The sequence below is a fragment of the Aptenodytes forsteri genome, unplaced genomic scaffold, assembly GCF_000699145.1.
Source record: "Aptenodytes forsteri isolate BGI_AS27 unplaced genomic scaffold, ASM69914v1 Scaffold155, whole genome shotgun sequence".
In the NCBI taxonomy this organism is placed as follows: domain Eukaryota; kingdom Metazoa; phylum Chordata; class Aves; order Sphenisciformes; family Spheniscidae; genus Aptenodytes; species Aptenodytes forsteri.
The window spans coordinates 450,257-474,295 of record NW_008794446.1 but is presented as its reverse complement, the minus strand read 5'-3'; the positions used below and the strand labels follow the sequence as shown (position 1 = coordinate 474,295).

At 44.1% G+C, this 24,039-nt stretch overlaps 1 protein-coding gene across 1 annotated transcript in view; it reads right to left on the bottom strand.

Annotated features, from left to right (window-relative positions):
* Positions 1-144: 144 nt before the first annotated feature.
* The window catches only part of WDFY2 (WD repeat and FYVE domain containing 2), a 70,170-nt gene continuing 46,275 nt past the window's right edge, over positions 145-24,039 (bottom strand). The window contains exons 4-12 of the mRNA XM_009290153.1: positions 20,275-20,329; positions 12,367-12,517; positions 10,608-10,720; positions 9,541-9,667; positions 7,400-7,505; positions 3,991-4,092; positions 2,362-2,492; positions 1,909-2,017; positions 145-1,271 (exon numbers count right to left, since the gene is read on the bottom strand). Coding sequence (XP_009288428.1) covers positions 1,242-1,271; positions 1,909-2,017; positions 2,362-2,492; positions 3,991-4,092; positions 7,400-7,505; positions 9,541-9,667; positions 10,608-10,720; positions 12,367-12,517; positions 20,275-20,329 — 924 coding nt within the window. The 3' untranslated portion in view covers positions 145-1,241. The remainder of the gene's footprint in view (positions 1,272-1,908; positions 2,018-2,361; positions 2,493-3,990; positions 4,093-7,399; positions 7,506-9,540; positions 9,668-10,607; positions 10,721-12,366; positions 12,518-20,274; positions 20,330-24,039) is intronic.

Genomic DNA, 24,039 nt, shown 5'->3' with positions numbered 1-24,039 from the left:
TTGAAGCGCATCAGCAATAGCATGCTAAAAAGTGAAATGGATTAAAGGAACAGAGAGTTGACTCTTCAGATAAGATCCCTTTGGAAAAAAGAGCTTTTTTTGTTTATTCATCTTGACAACATCCTTCTAAAAAGGTCAATCCAGGCTTTTAAATACTTTTTATTTTTAAAAGAAACCGTAAAATATGACAACAGGACAATGGGCGTCATTCAGCAATATCAGTTTCTGGTCTATAGAGGAAATTAATAAAAACCATCAGCATTTTAAAAAATAAATATGACTAAGCATATGGAAAACAGGCAAATCAATTTCATCTTCAACAACACAGACAGGTATAAATGCTGAAATGTTGCTGCGCAAGGTAGAGGTAGAGGTAAACCAGACTTTTCAGACCTAGACCAGTTTTAGATCTGCCCCCCCCATGCACACACTCCCAAAAGTTCCTGTTGCCAATAATTTAATTTGAATCAGCCTGTCAGCCTCATCAAACTCAAATGGGTCTGTGTGCTCCTTGTAATGCTCTGAGATGGAAAACTGTTTCAGTTTTTGCAGAAATTAGTTGCTAAGCAACCTGCCCCCTGGTTGTGCGACTTGTGCAGCAAGGAAAGGGGCAGGAAGCTGGATTTTATCTACTACAAACCAATAAAATGCTCTCCGGATGATGTCCGCTAGGACAAGTAGATGGTAGAGCCCTTTTAGGAATTGCAATAGTCCAATCAGCTCCTCGGTGATGCACGCAGAGAACACGCAACGCCGCGCCTGGCGTTCCTCCACTGAAGAGAACATGGTCAGCAGAAACAGCCCAAATCAATAGGTACTCGCTGTGGGGAGAGCCGATTGCCTTATACAATCACAGTATGGTGATACCGAAAACTCACATGGTAAGACACAACCCAAGAACCCTCTGTACAAAGCAGCAAGTATCTTGACATAGTGAAATATAAAAACCAAAAATTGCACCACACACGGATTTTCCAAACAAACTCAAGACAACCGAAGTCAGATCGTACAAACCATTAGTTAAAAAAATACCTTCTTGTATATTTTGAGAATAAGTGGAAAGAGTCTTCGTGCAAATGTTCAGCCTTGATCAAGCAGAGGATGTAAAATCGTTGTAAACGCATTAGTTCCTTTCTCATCTGCCGTATGCGCCCAGCGTTATCTATCTTCTGCAGTATGATTAGGGTTAGGAAATCTGTTTCTTCTGTAAATACCACCTTTCAAGTTCCACTGATGTACCATCAAGACACTACTGGTGTCATATCCCACAACTGTTAATACAATAAAATGTAACAACATAGTGAATAATGGTAAAAGATAATAAAATACAGTATTTAATGTCATCTCTAAATAATTTGCACCTTTTTTTTTGCTTAAGAGAGGCTACATGGTTAGAGGTGGCTGCAGCAAGTCTGAAGAAGTTTGATTTCATTTTCCAGCACTCATGTCAGACTGGTGGAGGTTGACCAAATGACATTCTGTATGTCACTATGCTTTACCCTTACGAGCCAGGTTCATAGCTGGCCTTAAGAGAAACCAAAAAACCCACACGATATTGTTAACTTGAATGATTAGCATAGTTGTAACACATTGTGAGGGTTTTTTTTAAATTATTCAAGCTTTGTTATAAACTTATTCATTATTTTAGCTATTTCTTTACCTAGCCACACAAAGATTTGCCATGTTGAAATACTGTTTGTCTTCCCAGAGGAAAACCTACAGTGAGCACTTGCCCCAGCCCCTTCAGGCAATAACTTCATAGACCAAGACCTCCCTGGTCCTTATTGGGCAGAAGTCCATCAGTGAGAGGTCTCTGGGTGGAAGAAAGCAGGTAGGACATACCTGCAACCACACGGGAGAGGAAGGCGAAATGAAATACAGGAGCTAGAGCAACCTCCTCGCTCCTACCTTAATAACCTTGTCTGTCCCCGAGGTCAGCAGCCATCCCCTGGTGGCATCAAAGTGTACATGAACGATGTTGTGCTTACTGTCGTGGAAAGTAGCTGTGGGCGCCCGCCTGAAGAAAGAAATCCAAAAGTCAGAAAAGACTATGACTGCAGGATTTTCCCCCAAAATGTTCTCTATTGAGGAAATAAGTATTTGAATGCTGCTGTAAGTCATTAATTCAGCAACCTCTCTGTAAACTCCACTTTGAGACCTTTCCAGCACGAGAGGATCAGGGGTGGAGGGCTCTCTATCCCTCCCGATTTGGTAGGCACTGCAGAGGCTTATCTTGCTGAAAGAGCCCAGGGACCACCCTGCCGGGCTGCTCCCTCCCGGAGCCTCACATCCACCCAGGCCCTCCCAGATGCAGGAGCTTTGCCCCACTCCGGTGCAAGCCGGCTCAGCGTCCACACTTACTCTTCATCCGTTATGGACTCATGACAGCTATCGCAGACCCTCACTTCGAACTCGAACCCCATCAGTGGGATGGAGGAGCGCTTGGAGCTGCATTTGCCGCACACGGCTTTCCCACACTTCCGGCAGTGATGCTGTAGGAGACAACATGCGGAAAGACATCTTCAGCCACACACCCAGATCACTGCTCAGGTCCCACTGGCTCTACCATCTCACTCCAGCAAGATCCAGCCGAGGCTGCAGCAAACAGGAAAGTGACTCTTCCAGGGAAGATGAAGGAAAACAGGCAAGGACTTCAGAATAAATAGGGGGGGGAGGGGGCAATCTTACTTTTTTCCCCTCCTCCCCCTAACTACCTGGGGCAAGCAGCAGCTGATCATTAGCATGGACACTGGGAAATGGCAGATAAAGCACTACCCAGGCTAGGTGGACTCTACGTCTCTCCCAAGCTCCAGAGTGACAACATACACCACCACCACTTGACATCTGTGGATGTAGCTGTGGGTCAGGGCTTCTACACTGAGCATGACCAGCATTACAGGGGGTTTTCAACAGGGTAGAAGGTGGAAGAAGAAAGTCCAAGCTGTCCTCTTTTCATTAGCACAGCTAGGGATGAGAGGACAGGACAAAGAGCCCCCCTACACACCCAGAAGATGTGTCCCAGCCAGCCGGGCATCTGCTGCAGGGCTGGGAGCTGGACTCCCCTGTCCCTGGGAGTCTCACTTTGGGGCGTAGGGGATAACAGCAGCACACAACACATTAAAACATCTCCAGGTCGAGGCAGGACAGGGCTACATTAGCACAGTGTCATTCTGGAGTCCCATCCCAGCCTCTAAGTATAAACATCCACCACCTAATCATCTCAGTCAACTCCTTTGGACATTTTCAGCCCCAGAAGCACTAGTGTTTCTGCATTTTGATGCTACCAGCCTCATGTTTTCTCATGCACTGGCTGTGTAGGACTGCAAGGCTGCCTCGCCGGCTGCAGGAGAGCCAGGGTCTGTGGTGATGAGCATTACATAAAGAGAAGATGCAGCTCAGCTCTGTCCCAGACACCTGGCTTCTCCAAGCTCCATGAAAACATCCCTTTCAGCATTGTTACATCCCTCTCCCAAAAGTCTGCAATCCACAGCCCTCTTCTGCTGGGCAGGAAAACACAGCAATGTGTTCCAAGCAGACCAATAAGCCTTTTCCAACACAGCCTGAGCAGTTACAGATGTTTACCCAAGCCCATTGAAAACAGCTTTGGTTCCAGCACAGTCTCCAGAAATCAGCTGCAAATTTCTTTCTACAACACATTCAACTAACAATAAGCAAAATCCCACATGGCTAAAGCCATGGACGGCCCAAAACCAATTTACTCAGCCCAAGGTCTATTATATGCATTTGCTATGGGGACTGGCTGCAAAAGGGGGGGGGAAGAAAAAAAAAAGAAGAAGAAAAGAAGTGTGTTCCTCTGGACCACAAAAATCAAGCCTGATCAAAGGGGAGCTCACCTTCCCACTATTGAGCACTCAGTGTAAGAACAAAGTGCAAGTTCTCAAGGCTTTAGGGGAAAAAAGGTTACCGTGATCTATTATGAGAGAGAAGCCTATTTGCACCATGTTAACACACCAAAGGACCCATACAAACCTGCCTGAGGCCTATTTTCTTACTGTCCCACATTTGCTTGAAGTTCCAGAAGAAAGGCTGGTCACATTTTTGACAGGAGTCACTGTCCAGCCACTCAGGGGTCTGCAACACACACACATGTAGACACAAAGTGGGAATGAGCAACGAAAAAAGCTTCCAATTGAGCCCAGAGACAAGGACAAGACAGACGTATTAGGGTGCAGTAACGTGGTCAACTAAACTTGATTAAAAACCCCCATTTTCACAAGAAGCCATTTTGACTGTTCCATGGGATGTCTTTTTTGGCTCAGCTCTGAGCCTTGAAGGCCACGGGAGGGACACGTCTCACCCAAATCATGAAAGCAGAGTTTGATTATAAGACCATAAAAATAACCCAGGAACAAACAAGTCTCCCCCACCTCTCCAAGTTTGGAATTAAGCATATAAAAATATTCTGCCCTGTCCTGTCCGGACAGCATTTACCATCTGCTATTCTCTCTGGTGGGAACAGGGAGCAATTAGTATTTCCAATAGCCAAGCTACTCATCTGGAGTGAAGGGAGAGGTAAAGGAAATGCTGGATTTTTTAAATTATTATTTCTTTTTTCTTTTAATACTATAAGAGGTATTTGTGCTACAAATCACACATAGGGGAAAGAAAGATGAGATTCACCTGAACAAGCCTAAAACCCAAACCAGCTCTTTTCCCCGCTTTTACAGAAAGACGATGGAAGGAAGGTCTTCCATTTCCTGACACAGCGCGTAGCTTTGCACTCACGCTGTGGATGAAGTGGTTAAGAAGATGTAAAGAAAAGAAAGAAAATATTAAAGGCACTTCTCTCTCCTGCAGCCAGGTTTTGCTGTGTAGAGTAGCATGGACCAGATGCCCTCTAGGGAAGCAAATCTTGCCAGATCCTGAAGCAAGCTCAGGAAATGCCTGAAGTGGCAGGGGGGCACGTGGAGAGGGCAGTCAATCTCCTCCCCTGCATTTGGGTCCCCTGACACTTGCCTTGCATTGAGCTGCTGGGGTACACACAGTGCATCTCCCCACAATGCTTAGGAAACCCTCCTTGGGATGTGAGACTCGGGAAGAGTCTTGGTTCTTGACCCCTCTCCAGCTGGCTGTCAGTCTGTCTGTCCTAACCTGGCCTAGCAAGAGCGACGCTCCTTCCCAGCAGATGACTTTTGCTCCTTTCTCCACCCCACCAGGACAAGAGCTCAGCCCAAAGCTGGTGCAGGCAAGCGGGTCCGTCCTGTCCCCCCAGTAGGGCAGCCCCAGCCAGACCAAGACAGCCCTGCCAGCGCTGCCTCGGCACCACTGCAACACGCTCCCACCAACCCCATGAGATTAAATAAACACAAAATAACATTTAATACTTTGTGAGGAAGTGCTATTAGCAAACTGCAGTTGTCTTAACAGAGCCACTGGCTTCTCACATGCTGCAATTTAAAACGGCAAGAAACACAGCTGAGACCGAGGATTAAAAATAATACAAAAGCCAGGCAAAGGTAAGGTAAGGCTGATGGAGACCTTCAGCTCCCAGGATAGCTTTGACCCCCCAGCAATAAAGCAACCCCCTGCTTCAGCTTCTTCTGCCAGTTACTCTGAAGACAGTTCATTCTGTTGGGGCAAATCCTTGTTTTTTCTACCCACAGCAGTCTTTCTGTTTGATGCCTACAGATTTACATCTGTGCGTATAAGTTTTCATCTCTTAAGCATCTGAACACTATAGATGAAGGAGACATTTTACCTGTGACAAATAATTGCTTTGTAGTCAAATAGAAACACAGCTTCTAGCATCTTTCAGATGCTGTCTTATTACAGCTTTTTAAAAACAGAGATTAAAATAAAGAATCAAGGGCTAAAATGGCTTAATTCGCTTTAATGCAATCTCAGAGATGTGGGAAAATCTGATAGCATCAAAGTGAGTACTGAGCACGCTTCACATGGAGAAAACCTTTAAACAAGGGCAAAAATACCAAAGCCAAAATCCAGAAGAAAATGCTCTAGGACCCCAAACCAAGGTTTGGTATTAAAATCTCAAAGTTTCATTTTTCAGGGGTGGTTTAGCTCCATGAACACCCTGTTGCGCTACTGATAACATGAACAAGCCCACATAGCCATAGTCAGAGAAAACAGCGCACCCATTAGCACCTGCTGCTAAGCCCTCATTTAGCTAATTATATTTCTCCTCCACTTTTTAAACCAGCCTTCTCACAGCATTGCTGCCTGTTTTGCAACAAGCCAGTCTTAACCCTTACTGTAGCCTTTCGAAGGCAGCTAATAAATAAAGGTTTTCATTTCTGGATGTTCAAGTTGCAGCAAAAAGGAAACATCTGTTGGCAAGGAAGAAGCTGCTCTGCTTTCGTTTCACTTTTGGAACTGATGACATAATTGGCCATTAGATTAGCAATTAAAGAGAGCCAACTGGAATGCTAATTCACATAAAAATGGGAGCTCAGTTCCTGCCTAGGCCTGTTTCAGTAGTTTTTTTAAATCCAATTTTCCTCCTTGCTCCAGGGAGACACACACGACCCGGGGAAGCCAAAACCCTTGAGAACCAGCAAAGCTGTTGAAAGCCCATGCTGCCAAAAGCCTTGCTCAGACCTACCCACTGCAGGGACTCGGGGTGCCTTCCTACCCCCTGCAGGAACAGGGCAGAGGTTTGCCGTGACTCATGTTACCAGGATTTGCCACGCTGCCGAGCAGGGCTGACGCCTGACTCACTCAGCACAGCGCTCGTTCCCCCCTCTCTGAGTCAGGTCTCGGAAATCAGCGAGCGGAGGCTGCTCCCACAGCGCCAAAGACCCAGGGTGCGTTTTTGCACCCGCTTACATTCGTTGGCCGCGCAGCACAAAAGCAATTAGGAGCGCGTGGGTGAAATCTTACTGTCTGGATCGGCAAAGTCATCGTTTACCCCGCTTATACGTGGTTACACCAGAGGGAAGCAACACCGAGTAGCTGGTGAGATTGAAGCCCTAGTTAAATGTCTTTTTAGCAAGAACAGGAAAAAAAAATTGGGTTGCAGGTTTCCAGAGATGACAAAGAGCTTTCTTGTTTTGTTTTCTTAAAAATGCCTAATGATTATCAATCCATCCATTTACCTCTGAACTGATAATATTTCTCATGAAGTCTTGAAAAACAAAGCAGAACATCTCACAATACCCTCCTCAGAGGATGTCTTTCAGAGCAGTAATGTAAAGGGTAAGAGCCATTTAGCAGCCTACTTAATACGAATTTTCTGCCAGACAATTTCCCCTGTACCATATTATCAAAGGAACGGTATAATTGCTGTATAACAACTGGAGCATGTCCAAAAACATTTTTAAAGCCTGGAATGATCTTGTTCAGGCTGAAAGTTGCACATTTTAGAAAGGCCCCTTCTTCCCAAGACTGTTTCAGACCAAATCAACAAGAACCGAGTATCTACCTCCTGCCTCTCAACATCCATGTTCCAGACGACGATTCCCCCATCTGCACCACAGGAGATGAGCTGCCGAGTGTGGTGAGCATAGGAGAGAGACTGAACTTTATCGCTGAAAAAGAAACAAGACAGTTACTAATCAACCATCTATTGCTAGCACACAAGTAAGTGTAGAATATACAATAAAGCAGTATAACCACTTGTTTGCCCATGTTTCACTCCCCCCCTCACTGTTCATGGCATCCATGATGCAAATCAGTCTTTGTTGTCCACCTGGGACCAGAACCACAGTGTTGCTCATCTGGGCAGCATCTACAAAAGCAAAGACCTGTTCTGATAACTGCTTTTGCTGCTCCTGAGATGGGAGGTCCCAGCTGCACTGGGAAGCCTGAACAGAGCTGCAGCTCTGGGCCTCTCTGAAGGCACATCTGGATGCATAAACGGAGCCTCGGTAACGCACCTTCTTGTCACAAAGTCAGTAGCAACTTTGTTTTTGTAAATCTCTGCAACATCAGGAATGAAGCAGTGAGGAACTACTGAAGATTTTCTTTTAGCACTGACAAGCACAGAGTGTTTCAAAAATAATATAGGGATCACTAAATTGTTCCTAAGGCCTTCCCAAGGTACGGTGGAAGATTTAGGTGCTTTTGCTTCTTCTTTTAAGGAAAAAGCAACATGAGAGAAATAATGCAGTTTAAACGCCCAAAGCTGTGCTTATTCCTTCATAAAAGAAAGAAAACCAGGCCTCATTTCAAGCTATTTACAACCTGGGAAACAAAGACCATACAACACTGTTATGAAAAAAACAAGATTAAGAATAATCAGTAACCGAGCATACAGCAACTGGAACTATCCCATAACATTTGGTTTTCTTTGCTACCACCACTGGTCTCATTTACCCAAAGGACTTTCATGCTAATGCATTTGCTTGTGCATATGGCTGCTCCTCCAAAGGGAGGAGCATTTACAGGACAGTTTGTTACAACACAGCCTGCCTTCACAGCACCCGCCTGCCGACACCAGTGGCACCATCAGGTGAAATGTTTCTTTGTCCCTGTTGTCCTTAGGGTCAGGTCTCTATACTGTACAGTGCCAGTCAACAGCCGTGCCAATCTAGTTGAAGATGTCCCTGCTTATTGCAGGGGGGTTGGACTAGATGACCTTTAGAGGTCCCTTCCAACCCAAACTATTCCATGATTCTATGATTAAGATCCAGAGGCTAACTTCATATTAGGAGAACTAATTTCCACAGCAATAAATCTAGCAGTGGTGCATTAGCAAGCACCACTGGTAGGGTACGAGGGTGATCTGGGTATTTCAGCAAAGAACTCTGCAGTGCTCTGAAATCCCAGCAGCATCTAAATTGCTCAGCAGAGTGCAGCATCACTCAAAAGAAACATATGAATATGTAAGAAACTATTAGACCAAAACCACCATGGGATTTTGCCTCTCCAGACCTAAGCCTAGCACACAAGTCCCACATATATGCAATCCCAATACACTGAAACAAGCTTCTTGCATTGCCAGTGTTAAAAGGCTAGGAGGTCATTGCAACTAGAGCCATTCTGATCTCTACTCCATGCCCAGTACAGGCTTACTCTTCTTCAAAGACTTCCTCTATGCTATGCAAATGTGAGGTCTGTATGTGCAAAGATGAAGCCTCTTTGCATTGAGGAGATGGTCAAGGCCCCTGTGGGTAAAGCACATTACTTAGAATTCAGGCTGTAGGTAAAGTGGCATGGAAAAAGTTAGCGTGGAGGAAAAAGGGACTAATTGTCCAAGCCTGATGCTCCCTCTAGGGGAAGGAAAGACCTTGACACCTAAAAAGCGAGAATTTCTCTGCAGCTGTTCTCATTTGAGGACCCTCCTCTTTCCAACAAAGGTGCAAGCTCTGGCATAACACATTCAGGACTATAGATGCTGTGATTTCCTTCACCACCCTTTGCAGACTCTCAAACCAGCCTGCGGGCCCAATGCTGAAAAACTTACTATAAGCAACTTATTCCAGTTGTATATGGACCACAGGGAGTAACACATAAAAGCTTGAGGCATGTGAAGACTGTAACCTTTGGGCTGTTTGTTTCCAGATGTGGCTTCTGCCTTTAGCTTTTCTCCCATAAAAGCAGGAGGAAGGGCTTTGAACGTACTTATGTCCTTGCAGCTCGATGGCTGTTCCTTTTCTTCCTCCAATATCCCACATTATAATGGAATGATCAGAACTGCCCGAGAATAAAACTCGCTGTACTGGGTCCCAACAGAGAGCAGTGACACCACCTGAAACAGTAGATGAACACAACAGTCATTTCATTACAGAAAATGGAAGAGAGGAATGTAGCTAAATACATATATATATAAAGATACAACAAAAAATATAGAGAGATAGTGATTAAAATGCAAGCCTCTTTAGCAAAGGCCATGCAGCCACTGTGCTTGCCAGTTGAAAACTAACAGCCTAGAAAACCTACTGAAGTCCTACCCTGCTCTTCTGCGTGCAGAGGGCTCCGCTGCCACTCGCACGGATGAATCCACTGAGCAGAAAAGCGTGGTAGAAGGATGGTCACAGTGTGACTACACAGCTTTTCATCTCCATCATTCCAGGAGATAGCTTTTATTACAAAAGAGAAGCAAGTATGGAATATTATGGGCATCTTCACAGTATCCCAGCACAAGGATTGAACTACCTTGTGCTACCTTGTGATTGAGCTATTAGCATTCAATCAGAGAGGAGGGATATGGAGAGAAAATGCTGAGGAATGGCCACCATTTCTTCTGTCAAGACAGCACGATCACATCCCAGCGTTGCTGTTTTTAAAGTGTGATTGGGCACAAGTCCCAGCAGTGAAACAAGCAGTTAGTGCCTCTAAGATGTGCCTATTCCACTTGGGCAAAAGTATCTACCAATATGGGTCTTTCCTTGAGGAGCATCCTTTTCCCCCCAGAGTTACCACAACTCGTGCTACTCTCACTCTGCTTTAATTAGCAACTACTGATTGTGGTGTTTTCTGCCGTAGAAGTTTTCTGATCAGAAGTCTGATTGCTCTTGTTTTTACCAATAAAGAATAAATTTCCCCGGGCTATAGCGACAGTTTAAGGTCTATGTCCCTTCCATGCTATGCACTGACACAAGCCATCCTAGTGTTTCACAGGAGAGTCAAACCACCATGACGCTGAGCACAGACGAAGAACTAAATTGGGTCTCCTCCTGAGGCCTTACCTGTGTGTCCCTTAAATGTCGTAACAAGGCTGCAGGACTCTTGCTCTAGTTTGAGTATGGTCACTTGCCCAGAATGATCACCAACAAACACGTGCCGGGTTTCCACATCAAATCTGATGGATAAATGCTGAGGAAAATACATTGCTTACACAAGCTTTGCATTCCTTTCATGACTTGCTAATTCTTTTAACACGAGTATACTGCAACCTCCTGAATAGTGCTCCAGTCTCAAGGAGGTGTTCAGAGTGTACTTTTAGGCATCAAGCTCATACCTGTTCATATTAATAGTGCAGTCTCCCTGAGTAAACCAAAGAGTGAGAAAAAAAGAGACTACTCCAGAGGATGCAATTTGTGTTTTTATTATGAAACATCTTTGAAGTAGCCCTTCACCAGGAACAGAGGAGTCATCTCCCCAGGCTCTTTAACTTAGGTGCTAGAGTTGGATGGTGTCCACTCTCTCTTTCCCATCCCAAAATTATATAAAATAACTATTACTAGTTTGCTGCTTCTTCATTATAGTTAAGTTTACAAATACAATGAAAGGGTATTGTTTTATGTCGTATTTGGGGAAGTGTCAGCTACATCAGGTGCATCACACATCATATTCTAAACTGAACAAAACCTGGATCCGTTCAACCACCTACTGGAACCACCTATCTGGACAGATTCTGACCTCTTCATCCAATTTAATTCCGCATTCAGAGTCCATACTGGATATTTAAAGAGCAACTGCTTAGCACTGATTTTATGCACACAGGACAACGGGGAAAAAAACCACATTCCTTGTTTTGCCAAGCTTTTTGCAATATTTATCAATGATTCTCCCTTCCTCTGCCCTCCACCAGCATGATCTGATGACCCAAATTAAAATGTCCTCCAAAATTTTGAATCACTCGAAATGGTCTGTTCTCTAGAGAGATTTAGGAAATACAGGACAAATTCCTGCATTACGATTTCAAAAGTATTTATCATTTAATTAAAAATTAAGTTCAGTCTTTATGTCATTTAGACTGGCTGAATGACCAGATGATATAAAGCAAGTCCATGTTCAAACAGTAATTTGAGTCAGTCTCACTTCCCATGAACTAGCAAAACACACATCATCTGTACCACATACACCATGGGGCACTAAAAGTCTGTTTATGCTAACCCCTGGTTTCAGCCTAAGAGCTCATACTTTTCCACTTCCCTTTTCATTTGCAATAAAGCTGAATTAATATTTCTTTTATTGTCAGGCAGCTGGGGCAGCTCTAGGTGAATAAGCCACTTGAGTGCCATTTCTGGAGCCATTTACTCTTTAGTTAACCCAAATTCCCAATATATAGTGGGCTGTTCTAGAGTGAAGGACAAGTACTCATTATTTTAAATTAAAGTCATTTAATTTTTACCATGCATACACACAGGCACACTGACCTGATCACTGACCTACTTTGCTACCGTTAATTCTTAGAAGAAAGCATGAGCTGTATGTTTAAATGAAGGCTCTGTCCATATTTATTACAATAGCAGACCACAATAGGTTGCAGATCACCCATTGTTTTGCTCAAAAATGCTTAGACCTAAATATGCCACCACGCATTAAGGAGACAACGCAAGGAGAACAGACAGTTTTTAAAATTGGCTTTAAATAACGATTTCTCTCACAAAGCACTGAACCTATACAGGGCACAAAGTTTGGAAGACAACTAGAAAAATAAACCAAAGAGGCTGTTTAAGTGCCAAAGAGTGGAAATAAAACTGAGAGCTCAGCAAAGGATACTGCAGGCCACAGGCGCCTGCGCTGGTGCGGTACCCTCCCAGCCGCTGGCCGCTCTCTGAACAGTGCCACGTGAAGTGTTTGTCTTGTCCAGTGCTTAACACCCACTCCATCTCCAGGACAAACAGAATCATCATGACCCTGCTTTGATGAGCTGAAAATTAAGCAGACAGACATATAATCGCATTGCAGAGAAGAACGTGGGGGCAGAAGACCACTGCAAATACCAACTGCACCCAACTCCTCCGCTCCCCACTCACCCTTCCCTACAGAAGAAACTGGTCTTTAATAATCCCGTTGACACAAGCTACCATGCAAGCTTGTAAGGTCCCTGCTCTGCATGTTCAGCGTTTGCATGAGAAAGAGCAGAAGCAAGACTTAATTCCTTCCATGCCTATTGCAGCCATTTATCTTCTACAGTAGCACAAGTCTTCCTTCCATCATTGTATCATCACCAACAAAGCTGCCACTGTGGAAAGCACTCTGGGCTCTACTTAAACCTCTTTTGAGCTGGTTTTATGACAGCAGTGCAGATGCCTACGCTGCCGCTCCTCCCGCTGTGAAGTCTGGTGGATCTGGGCTGTGGATTGTGGTACACCAGCAGAATGATGAATTACAGCACAAGCACAACCCTGCACCAAAGGGAAGTTTTAGCATTGCATGTAAACCAGCTAAAAAGGAAATTGGAATAAAATAAAATTAAAAAAAACCCTAAAAAGATCACAGCTGGGCAAGATGAATAAAACAGCTGAAGAAATAAATTTCTACTGCTACCTAAATAAAGCCATCAAAAGCTTTTCATTAAAGCAAGGAACCCAGGCTTGTATAGACGGTTTTTTGTATGAATGACCAGTGGGCTTAGTTGTGAAGTGCTGATTGAGCCGACTTTTTAATAAAACAAGTGGCTGGAAAGACATGCAGAATTATTCCCAGCTGTAACTTAGCAGTGAATGCCATACTTCTCAATCCACAGCCCTACTGGTTTATTACTGTTCTGAGACCCGGCAACACGTGTCGCACAAAGCAGGCTGCTTGTATTTGTTTGTGTAAAAGCTGACACACTGGAAAGATTTAATATCTTTGGAAGCTTAAAAACTACCCCGAAACCTCCATTTAAAATGCAGAGAAATTCCTCAGAACAGTATGGGAAGATTGCTGCCTGCCCTATACAAACATACAGCACAGATGAGAGCTGTGTTCAAATCCTATTCTTTGCACCTAGTTCCCCCTCGTAGGAGGCTTGCACAAGCCAGCATCTGCCCATGTTCCACACTGCTTTTTAGACCCAGATTCCCTCAGGAGAAAAGACAATAGATGCATTGACACAAGTTGCCCTAATGGTAAACTGGTCCAGCTGCAAACCACAGTGTCAGACGTGAACTGTGCCCAGCGGCTTTCACCCTTGCCCATAGAAGAGCTCAGATTTTGGCTCTCGTTTCCACCCACTTTTAAACGCCAGGTCTGTAAGCAAGATAGAGGGATGAGGACCGCCCAGGAGTCACTTGAGCTCTTTTAAACAGATCCTCTCTCCTCTCCACCTTCCAGATTTCTTCTCTGAGAAGAAATTCAGTGACCCTACGGGTGACTAATGCTTGTCTTTACCTGTCTGTTGGCCTCCTCAGGCGCATCCGCACTAGCTGGTGGAGTGATGCACTGCAGAAAGGGGCACGATGGGATGCATGCTGCTACAAGCACCTGATGGGCTCATATACATGTCCCAGGGGCTTGCGTGCACCAGCAGTGCTGTAGACAGACCCATGCACTTCCACAGGACGTGCAAAGCTGGCTGAGATCAGGCTGTTCAAGGTCTGTCCAGGGATGTTTTCTCAGCACGTGGCAACTGCTACTGCTAGTGTTGGCTTCCCATGGTTTGAACTGGCCATGGGGATAGCTGGCACCACCCAACTCTCCTAAATCTCCTCCTGTCTCCTCCTAAAACTTATTCTAAAAGGCAGGGCTTGTACCTTTTGCTAGAAGTACTGCCTGTGGATGGCGAGGCAGCTCTCTCTGGCAAGTAAGGAGTAGACATTAAAGAAACACGTACATGCCAAGAGGTGGAAGGGGTGTACATGATAGCTTTGCTTATCCTCCCTCCCCAAAAAGAGCTTTCATTCAGCACTCTGTTGCCCACGTGCAAGTGCTGCACGTATTAGCTGGTGCCACCACACACATGCTGATGGCAGAAATATCTGAACCAAGTGAAAGAGCACAGTGGAGGTCATCTAAGTAAAGGAGGAAAGAGAGAACAAATGCAAGTAGAAAGTCACGTGTCATTTAAAGGGAATGTGACCCATGTAAGGCTTAAAGAAGCAAAATGTCAGAAGGTTGGAAGTTGATAGTAGAGCAATGAAGAGGTCTGGGCCCTAGGATTAACACACATTCAGGGTCATGAAGCAGCAAACAAAAAGCTGCTCCTTCACCCACGGAAGGTTTGATCACCATTTATATGCAGAAAAAAAGTGGAGCAAACACTTCCAAAGGTGCTCACTGCAACAGCAGGAGGATGGAGAAGTGGGGACGGAGGGTGAATGTGGTCACAGTACAGAAAAAGCCACAGCAAGCACCAGGCAAGAGCAGATCTGTGTAAGCCAGCATAAGAAGAGAGCCCATGTATGGGGGAAGATTATGCTGTACAGAAGGTAGAGAAGCAGCAGACAGGACAAGGGAGCAGGTCCACCTGCAGCAGGAGGGTGGGAGGGAGCAGGGGAGCTGCACTCCTGCTATAAGAAAGCAGCAGTGAGCACTGTGCAAAGAGCAGGTTGGAGAGAGGATGGAAGGGCTATGCCTAGACAAAAGCAGCTGCAGCCAGGAGGTGCACACCGAGACGTCAGCAGCCAGAGCGCAGGGGAAAGGAAGGTCTGCGCTGTGTGTAAAGGCAAAGGTCCGAGAAGCACAGCCAGCACATGGCCATGCACAGTGCAGGGCAAGAGGTTGTGCTGGGCGAAAGGGAGAGTTACAACAGTGAAAAGCAGCAGCAAACACCAAAAGAGAGGTGGAAGTTAGTAGTAAGAAAGAAAAGCTTAGCATGTGCAAGAAAAGCACAGGAGAAGAGGCTGTGCATAGGGGAAAGCAGAAGTAAGGACATGGCGTGAGCCGGCTTGAAAGCAAGGAGGCAGGGGGACACCCCTGAAATGGGCAGGCTACAGAGAGCATGGGGCAGAAGCAGGTCTACAAATCCTGCTCAGCAGAACAAGCGCGTGTTAAATAAATTTAAAAAAAAAAAAAAAAAAAAAAAAAAAAAAAAAAAAAAAAAAAAAAAAAAAAAAAAAAAAAAAAAAAAAAAAAAAAAAAAAAAAAAAAAAAAAAAAAAAAAAAAAAAAAAAAAAAAAAAAAAAAAAAAAAAAAAAAAAAAAAAAAAAAAAAAAAAAAAAAAAAAAAAAAAAAAAAAAAAAAAAAAAAAAAAAAAAAAAAAAAAAAAAAAAAAAAAAAAAAAAAAAAAAAAAAAAAAAAAAAAAAAAAAAAAAAAAAAAAAAAAAAAAAAAAAAAAAAAAAAAAAAAAAAAAAAAAAAAAAAAAAAAAAAAAAAAAAAAAAAAAAAAAAAAAAAAAAAAAAAAAAAAAAAAAAAAGCAGGAGCTGTTATATCATCCAGAGGGGGTACAGACTGGAAATGTGGCCCCTGGCTTCTTGGAGAAGGCTATGCAGAGTGGGAAGCAGCAACAGCCAGGCAGCAGGACCAGCCTGTGAGGGGCTGGAGGGGGCTGGCAGGGGCTGGAAGCTGGGGCTGCCATGGGGAGGGAAGGGTTTCTTCAACACTCGCAGAGCATCCCAAATGGCACCGTTCAAATGCTTCCACCACCCCTCCTCACTCAAGGGAAGGAGTTAGTGCCTGTAGGAGGCCAATGCCCCGTGACCAACCCCAAAGTCCTGATTAACAGTGTGTCACATCCCCAATCTCTGCATTTTAATCACTTTCGAGAAAGGGAAGATTTCACAACTCCAGACACAGCGTCACAGCAAAACCTCCACAGAGCACGGCTAACCACATCTGCTGCCGGTGCCCAGCCACCGTATGACACCAGACCTGGCTGCAGACCCCTGCCAAGACCAAAGCACAGCCTATGCACGTGCTGACATCCTCTGTCACTAGCAGACCATTTGGCAGACATATTCATGGCTTTTCAAGATGAAATTAGTGTCCTTTAATTACTACAGCAGCTTCAGCTACTTATAATAATACCTTGTTGTGGGACATGATCAACAGCCAGCCAGTCGCTGGGCAAGGTGCTACTTTTAAGAGCACTGCTGAACATTTACAAACAAAGCTAACACAGGCAAAACCAGCCAGCATGGCTAAGCTAAAGCTCCTTGGTAAACTAAATAAAATTATTTACTCCCCCTAAAATATCTTTAAAGAATATAAAGGCCTTACTTGAAAACTTTAAACAAAACCAAACACCCAACACTTTTTAAAGTAAGGCCACCATACCCAACAAAACTACATAGTCTTTTTGAATTATGTTTTTCCTTGCCCGAAGGCTTTGCCAAGATGCATATGCCAACCCCTATACCTTGGCACAGCCATGTCAGGAAGATGTACTACAGGGATGGGATTGTGGAGGGGAGTCACCCTGGACCAAGTGAGGAAGGTTCACCTCTGTTGGATCATGACGTGCCTACCCAAAGGACTAAGTGTCCCTTCCTTGCTGTCTCCCAGAGGGCATGGTGAACACGGGGCCCTTCCCACCTTGCTGTGTCCCAGTAGTGCTGTTGGACTCTGGTCCCAGCGATGCCCCCAGTAAGCCCAGATCCAATGTCCTAGATGGAGGCAACTGTGAGGAGCACAGAAGTACCTCCTGGTGCATGGTCCAATAGAGCTGTAGGAGCCTGTGACTGACAGCAGCTCCTAGAGCATCTCACTTTTGTGATGCTTCCCCAGCACCCCAGACCTCCAGTATGGGTCCAGCTGAGCCCAGGGAAGTGGCGGAGTGGGTGCTGCACTCCCCTACCAACACATGGGGTGAGGAGTAGAGAATCAGGGAGCATGTCTCTATGTATGGGGGTGGTGGGAGGCACTGTGCTGCGGAGCAGTGGGCAGCCTCAGGTCATCAATGCACTGCAAACAGTGGAGAATCTCTGCTTTGTTTTTCTCTCTTGCACGGTCAAAAGCCTGCCCACTAAAATTGCCCCTTGGAACTTTGGGTGACACTTTCCAGTGGAGCTGAGGCAACCCGAGATTGTCCCTGGGTTGCTGTAACTTACTCTGTGCCATGTCATTGCTGGTCTGGACAGAGGAGCACCCCAGAGGGTTTTGTGCAGCTCAGCATGGGCTGCTAGCATTACTGGTAAGCTGGGCAGAGTGTGTCTTCATGCAGAAGCTCTCCTCCATCCCCATGTTCTGCCTGGCTGTGTTATGGCAGCTGTCGACCGCTGTTCCAGGGAGAGTTTCCTACTGAATCTGAATGGCCCTTCACTGAATCTTGTCCCTCCTGTAGCAATGAATTGGGACCTGTCTTTCCCCCTCTCTGGTCACCATCTCCATTTGCAGCACTAACAGCGGTCTGGCTTTCCTAAGCCAGCAGTGGAGGGAGAAAAAAGAGAAGGAAAAAAAGCATCTCCAACAGTACCTGGGGACGTATTTTTCCAAAACCAAACTTTTGCCCACGTGGTTGGCAATGGGCAGAAAGCAGACCACCAGCCCCAATGCTTCTTTAACTCTTACACAGATGGGATTACTATACAGACACCCCCACACACATGAATTTGGGGCATCCCAGCAGCCTGGGATCACCACAGTTTCTTTCCACTCCCAAAACTAGGTCACCTGCACACTACCACTATCTTTTAAATTAGGGGAATACAGTTTTCATCAGCTTAAACACAGAAAAGACCAAACATCAAACTCTGGAAGTGAGGGAGGAAAATGGGGCAGAGGCTCTGTGCCCCTGAGGGACACAGCAGGCAGTGAGCATTGCACGCAGTGGCTTAAGCACCTGAATTGAAGGCAGACAATGTCCGCTGTCAGCGATCACCGTGGTTTGGGCTAGAACTGAAATGATGCATATTCTGGGCTCAAGTATTGCTTCTCTTGCCCTAAAATAAGTCCACATTTTTCAGATAAAACCTTTTAACACATCGTCTGAAAGTCCTGGCACAAAATGACCAGAACTGATTAAAAACCTTCCCATGCTGAGACAGGCAGTCTAGGAAGGAGGCGACTCCAGTTGGGACTGTGGTCAGTTGTACCGCCTCTCTACTGATGTTAATGGACCCTCATTAGAGTCCTCTGTTGTCCAACATTTGAGGGATGCCATCTGAACTCTTGGGGTTCTCCCACAGGACAACCATGGAGGTTCTCCATGGCATCTTCCTATCCAAAGGCCTCCTCCAACACTGCAGCAGCAGCACATCTGGCACACTGCAGCAGAAGACCATGAGAACAGCCTTCTTTTTTTTTAATTTTATGAGGGGTGCTCCCCAGGCCTTGGGTGGACTGCCACAGTCAACTGGTTATTCTGCCATACTGCCAAAATATATGTTCCCCCCTTCCAAAATTTTCAGCCTTTTCCCTGAAGAGGTCAGCACGAAAGGTGGTCTCATGCATGTGTTGTTCTGCATATGCAGAAGAAAAGACTTCAGCTCACCCTTCCTAGGCTGTGATTAGCCTGCAAGATTGAATCCAAGCATGCAAATGGATGAGCTAATAACAAAGGGGGCTACAGAACAGTCAGCAGGAGTCTTCAGTGCAACAACCCTTAAATATGAAACCTAAGTGTGTCAAACTTTGGTGATCGTGGCGCAATCACAAATTCGGATACTAAAGACTTGTACAGTCAGACTGCAGCAATCTCATTTTAAGTTTATTAAATTTATCTTATTATTAATACCTTATTATTTATCTTATTATTAAGATTCACATATATATTTTATCATCATTGGATATGTTTCCTCAGTTTTTACAAGCTAAGAAAAAATGCAGGCATTCTAGCTTAATTTTACGACACACCAGACATTCATGAAAGAGCTGAAGTAAAACGCTCAAAAACTGATGCATGTTAGCCGTGCTCTGCAAAAATGAAGATTTTCTTCACACCTTAAAATCGGAATGTTACAAAGTGATCCCCAGAGACTCCATTTAGAGATTTAAATTATCATCTCAACTTTCAGGGTATAAAACTTAAAATATATGAGTAAATATATATTTTAAAATGTACGTGAGAAATCTCAAGCCAACATATCAGAGGCTCCTATACAGAAACATAATGCTTAGCATATAATATGATATGATACCATATACTATCTCATATATTACACCGCTTAGTCTAACAGCAAAACAGATAAGAATAAATTGTCGCATATATTTGTTACTTTTGTAAGAATACCTGTCCCAAGTGCAGTGTCCTTTAGAGGTTTGACAAGGATAAATAGCTAGGCTTCTTAAAACATCACATTAGTGAATACCAGAATATAATTAGAAAAGGTATGGATTAGCATTTCTTGACCTTTTACTATGACAGGTATTCACTGATAATCTTGAGATTACTGAAGCCAACAGTTATTGAAATATAACCAGACTAACCCCAAAAGCTACAGTCCTAAATGCCTCAGCCCTAAAAGATGGTTAGTTTCCTAAATTGTTTCATTAGATACACTGGATTACTAAAGATTAAAAATTAATACTCCTCTTCCCCAAACATGGTCTGGATTTTGGTCAGTTTGCTGTCTAGAATGATACTCCAAAGGAACATTTAAAAGGAAAAACAGAACATGAAACAGCTTTTTAAAAGTCTTGTAATCTCAGAACAAAGCACATTATTGATCTATTGATAAAACCAGCATTTACATTAGCTTAAAAAAAAAAAAAAAAAAAATCAATCACTGTAAAGGAGACTTCTCTCCATTCACACTCCTTAAGAGAACATTAACAAAAATTAATGACAATACAAACCAATTAACACGGATCACGGTTCTTACCCTGGTAACTTTTCACTAGTGTCATCTTGTTGTAATCTTCTGATAAAATGAATTCCTGAGGGAGGGGAAAGAAAAAACAAAAGAAACAGTGCTTAGAGATGTAAAGTGTTTGAGAGTGTTTTCATTTGAATTTGTTACCAAGGTAAGCTCTCCCTTCTTTGCAACCACAGCCCTGTCTACACTTTTGCTAATTTTGAGTACCTCCATCTAAAAAAACAAATTATTTCAATTTTTAAAGCTGCCTAAGAAATGACATCACGAGTGCTTCTGAACAGAGTGGTGGAGATAAAAGAGGAACTATTAAAAAAGAAGTAAAAAAGCTGACAGAAATGGCTGGCTATGAGCTGAGGTACCACAAAATGAGAGACCTGAGATCTGGCATGTAGCAAACACGTATTGCTCAGGGCTGCCTGGGCAGAAACCTGCATGTGTACACAGCTATGTGTGCACACGCATGCACGTGTGTATACACATGTATCTACACGTGTGAATACACTACACCCCAACCTGAACACCCAGGAAACTCAGTATAAGTATGTAAGAGCCCCTTGAAATTGCTCATTCCAAACTAGGTACCAATAATCCACGATGGGAATACATTTCAGTTTTCTGTTCAAAAGTCTCTCAGTGCTTCAGGGAAATAGAAACCCAGAGTATTTTCCCCCCTTGATTTTATCCCACTATTGGTTAATATTTATTCTGGTATCTCAGAAGCAGACTTTCTTGCTTTGCTACTGCTTCATTGTGGCTAACAAGCAGTTGTGCGTGGGATGGAGGGTGGCTTAGCACAGGCTGTGGCTGCCTGGGGAGAGATGCGTGGTGTGACCCAGCCAGGCTCGCTCCTGCGGCCAGGGAAGAGCATACCTATGGGGACTGCTTTGCAATCCTGCTGCCTTGGTGCTGCTGTTTAACCGCCAATACGGCTTTTGTACGAGGAAATGATGAAAACAGCAGCTAAGAGTCTGCATGGCAGCCTCGGCTCCTGGAAAAACCTCATGTGGTTAAACTGACTGAACACCTGGGTGTCCCTGCCGCTCGTTTTGAAGAGGAGAGGTTGCTCAAAGCAGGGCAGGAGCGGCCACAACAAAACTCCTGCAACATCTCTCTGGAGGAAACACCCAGGCAGAGGGTAGGCTCTGTGGCCCCACCGCATGAATTAGCTTTCAAACTGCTGTCAGGTACCTACATACGTACACCATGTACTCAGAGAAACACAAAGAAAAAAAACAAGGAGTGTAAAAACACATCATATTAATAATTTATAGCAAACTACACAGAAACTCCCTGAGCTAATCTACTCTGGGGACAGAAGTAAAACCTAACTCATTTAATCTGGAAATAGGGTGAAAATAAGAGGACCATTACAAACACAATATAAGCTAAATTTTAAAGCATACAGTTGTGAAATATTAATGTAGAAGCACTGCCAAAAGCACTGTGCAACATGCAGGTGGAGAAGACGATTTCAGGAGCCTACAGACTATATTTAAGGCAAACCAAATGTTTAGTGCAAAAGAGCATGAGAAGACATTCTAACCACCGAAAAGCCGGTATTTACCCACAGTTTCCAAACCAGAATGAAAAAAAAAAAAGTCACTCTGCATTTTCTGTGGGGTTGCTGTGCGTAATCTTCACAGCTTTCCAGCACCAGGATTACCCTAACACATCATATCTACGGCTTGGCACCAAGGTGGAAAGGCTACAATACTCATCTGTGGAACATCTACAGATCCCAGCTTCCAGGAAAACAACTGTGAGTGAGTTGAGGCAGCTATGTATTTTGCTGTTTCTAGGTTTCTGCTCATAAATTAGTTATAACTATGTTCTCTTGAATTGCTCTACTTCATCTTCCTTTCCTTAATCTGCTCCACCTCCCATTATCTTTCCCCTGTCAGCTGAGGTCTACAGTGAGGAGTATTATTTAAACAGCAGTAACAAATCAATTAAGTCAGCTGGATTTCTATACCAGGGTCACCTTAACTCTACAAACCACAGAACGTTAAAAATCTGCTACACCTCCCTAGCTACTTACAGGGGAAGTGGCTTTCATTAACCACCGCCTGCAGAATGCTAAACCACCACATGAAATGCTTTACTACAAAGCCTACTTGAAGCAAGATCCTTTGCTAGGAAAGCTAACTTTCTGCTGTCGTTACCTAAAGGGAAATGGCATCAATTGCTGCAACACATGGTGGGAGAATACATTTGCCTTCCCCACCAATTTGGCTGTCCTGGTGCTGTCCCCAACTTTCACTGTGGTGGCACTCGGATGCTGTGACTTCAGGCAGGATCAAGAGCGTGGTTTGCATTCTCATTTTTCTTTGCATTTTTCCCTTGACAACTTTGACGTGGCCATTCTGTCCGTGACCCGAACAGTCCCACAGTTTCAGTGGAAGACTGAAAAGGCTTTTGAGTCTCTCCATGATAATACAGCGAATCAAACACAACTGCAGTTTGTAAGGTTTACCCAAGTATTGATTAGCTCTGTATGCTTCAAGACAAACCACAGCTATGTACTATTAATATACCGCTCCATCCAATGAGATAAACAAAACCAGTACAAAGTAAACACAGCTCCATTAACCTGAATACTGGATATAATTTTTTCTTCCTTTTTTTTCTCCCCCCTGAAGACTTCTTGCTTCTCACTGTCTCCTTTGAAAGCATATGATAATTTGCGATGCATTTTCTTGTTTTGCATTTTTTAATCTTTCTCCAGGTCTTTTACTCCCTGCTCCCCTTTATACTATCACATGTTCTTCCATTGCACTCATTCCCCTCTCCCTCTCAAGGCCAAATGTGTTAGTTGCGTCAACAGACAGGTATTTTAGCACAGGGCACCTTGCTCAAGAAATTCATGCCCTATTGCACATACATTGTGTCATCTGCACTACAAAAACACCGACTACATCTCTTTAACATTGTACCAGCAGAAACTTTTTTTATCTTTCCATACGTAGATGTTTTGCTCCTCTTGGAGCTGCTGACTCTCAGTTCTCATTAGGCAGCTTTTTGGCTCTTCTTAATGAGCTAGAAAGGCTGGGGTCACCCACACAGCTCAGTCGGTGCTTGTTAACAGAACAGAGAAAGATTTCCAAGTCCTGTGCGAGCCCTTTTGCACAGGAGGGGCTGGGATACATCAGAGCGCTCAAGATGGCAAAACCAAAACCCCTCCTTGCAGGGATTAAAAACATTTTTTCTGGCAAGATTGCTCTTTGCTCTTCAGAGGTTTTTTTGGAGCTACTTTACTACCTTTTTTGCCATACTGAAAATGTTAGTGATCAGTCTTGGCTGTTTCAGGTAAGCTTATTATAACAGTGACTTGGTACCATGAAAGCCTTCATAAAGCAGAACGGAGCAGTCTTGAGCATCTGAAAAGACTGTCCAATCTAGTGCTCACTGTTATACAAAGACTCAACTATACCTTCATGGAGCACACCTCCCTCACACTGAAACATATACACCCACCACAAACTTCTCTTGAGCCTAAGACCTCTGTAAATCCTCACCCTGGAAATATTATCATCATCTTGTTTCAAATTACTCTTGCTAATGCAAACAAAACCCATACTCAGGTGTGTGACATTTTAGAGTCTTTGGCCATGGGGCTGGCTGACACGGCCCAACGTCTAAGGAAGACCCACACCTTTCCAGAGCTGCATGTGGATGCCAACTGATGTATCCCAAAATAGCACTAGAGACCTCTGCTTAGGCAACTGAATCCATTTCTGAGAGTTAATAATCTTTAGATATTAGTTATGTGTT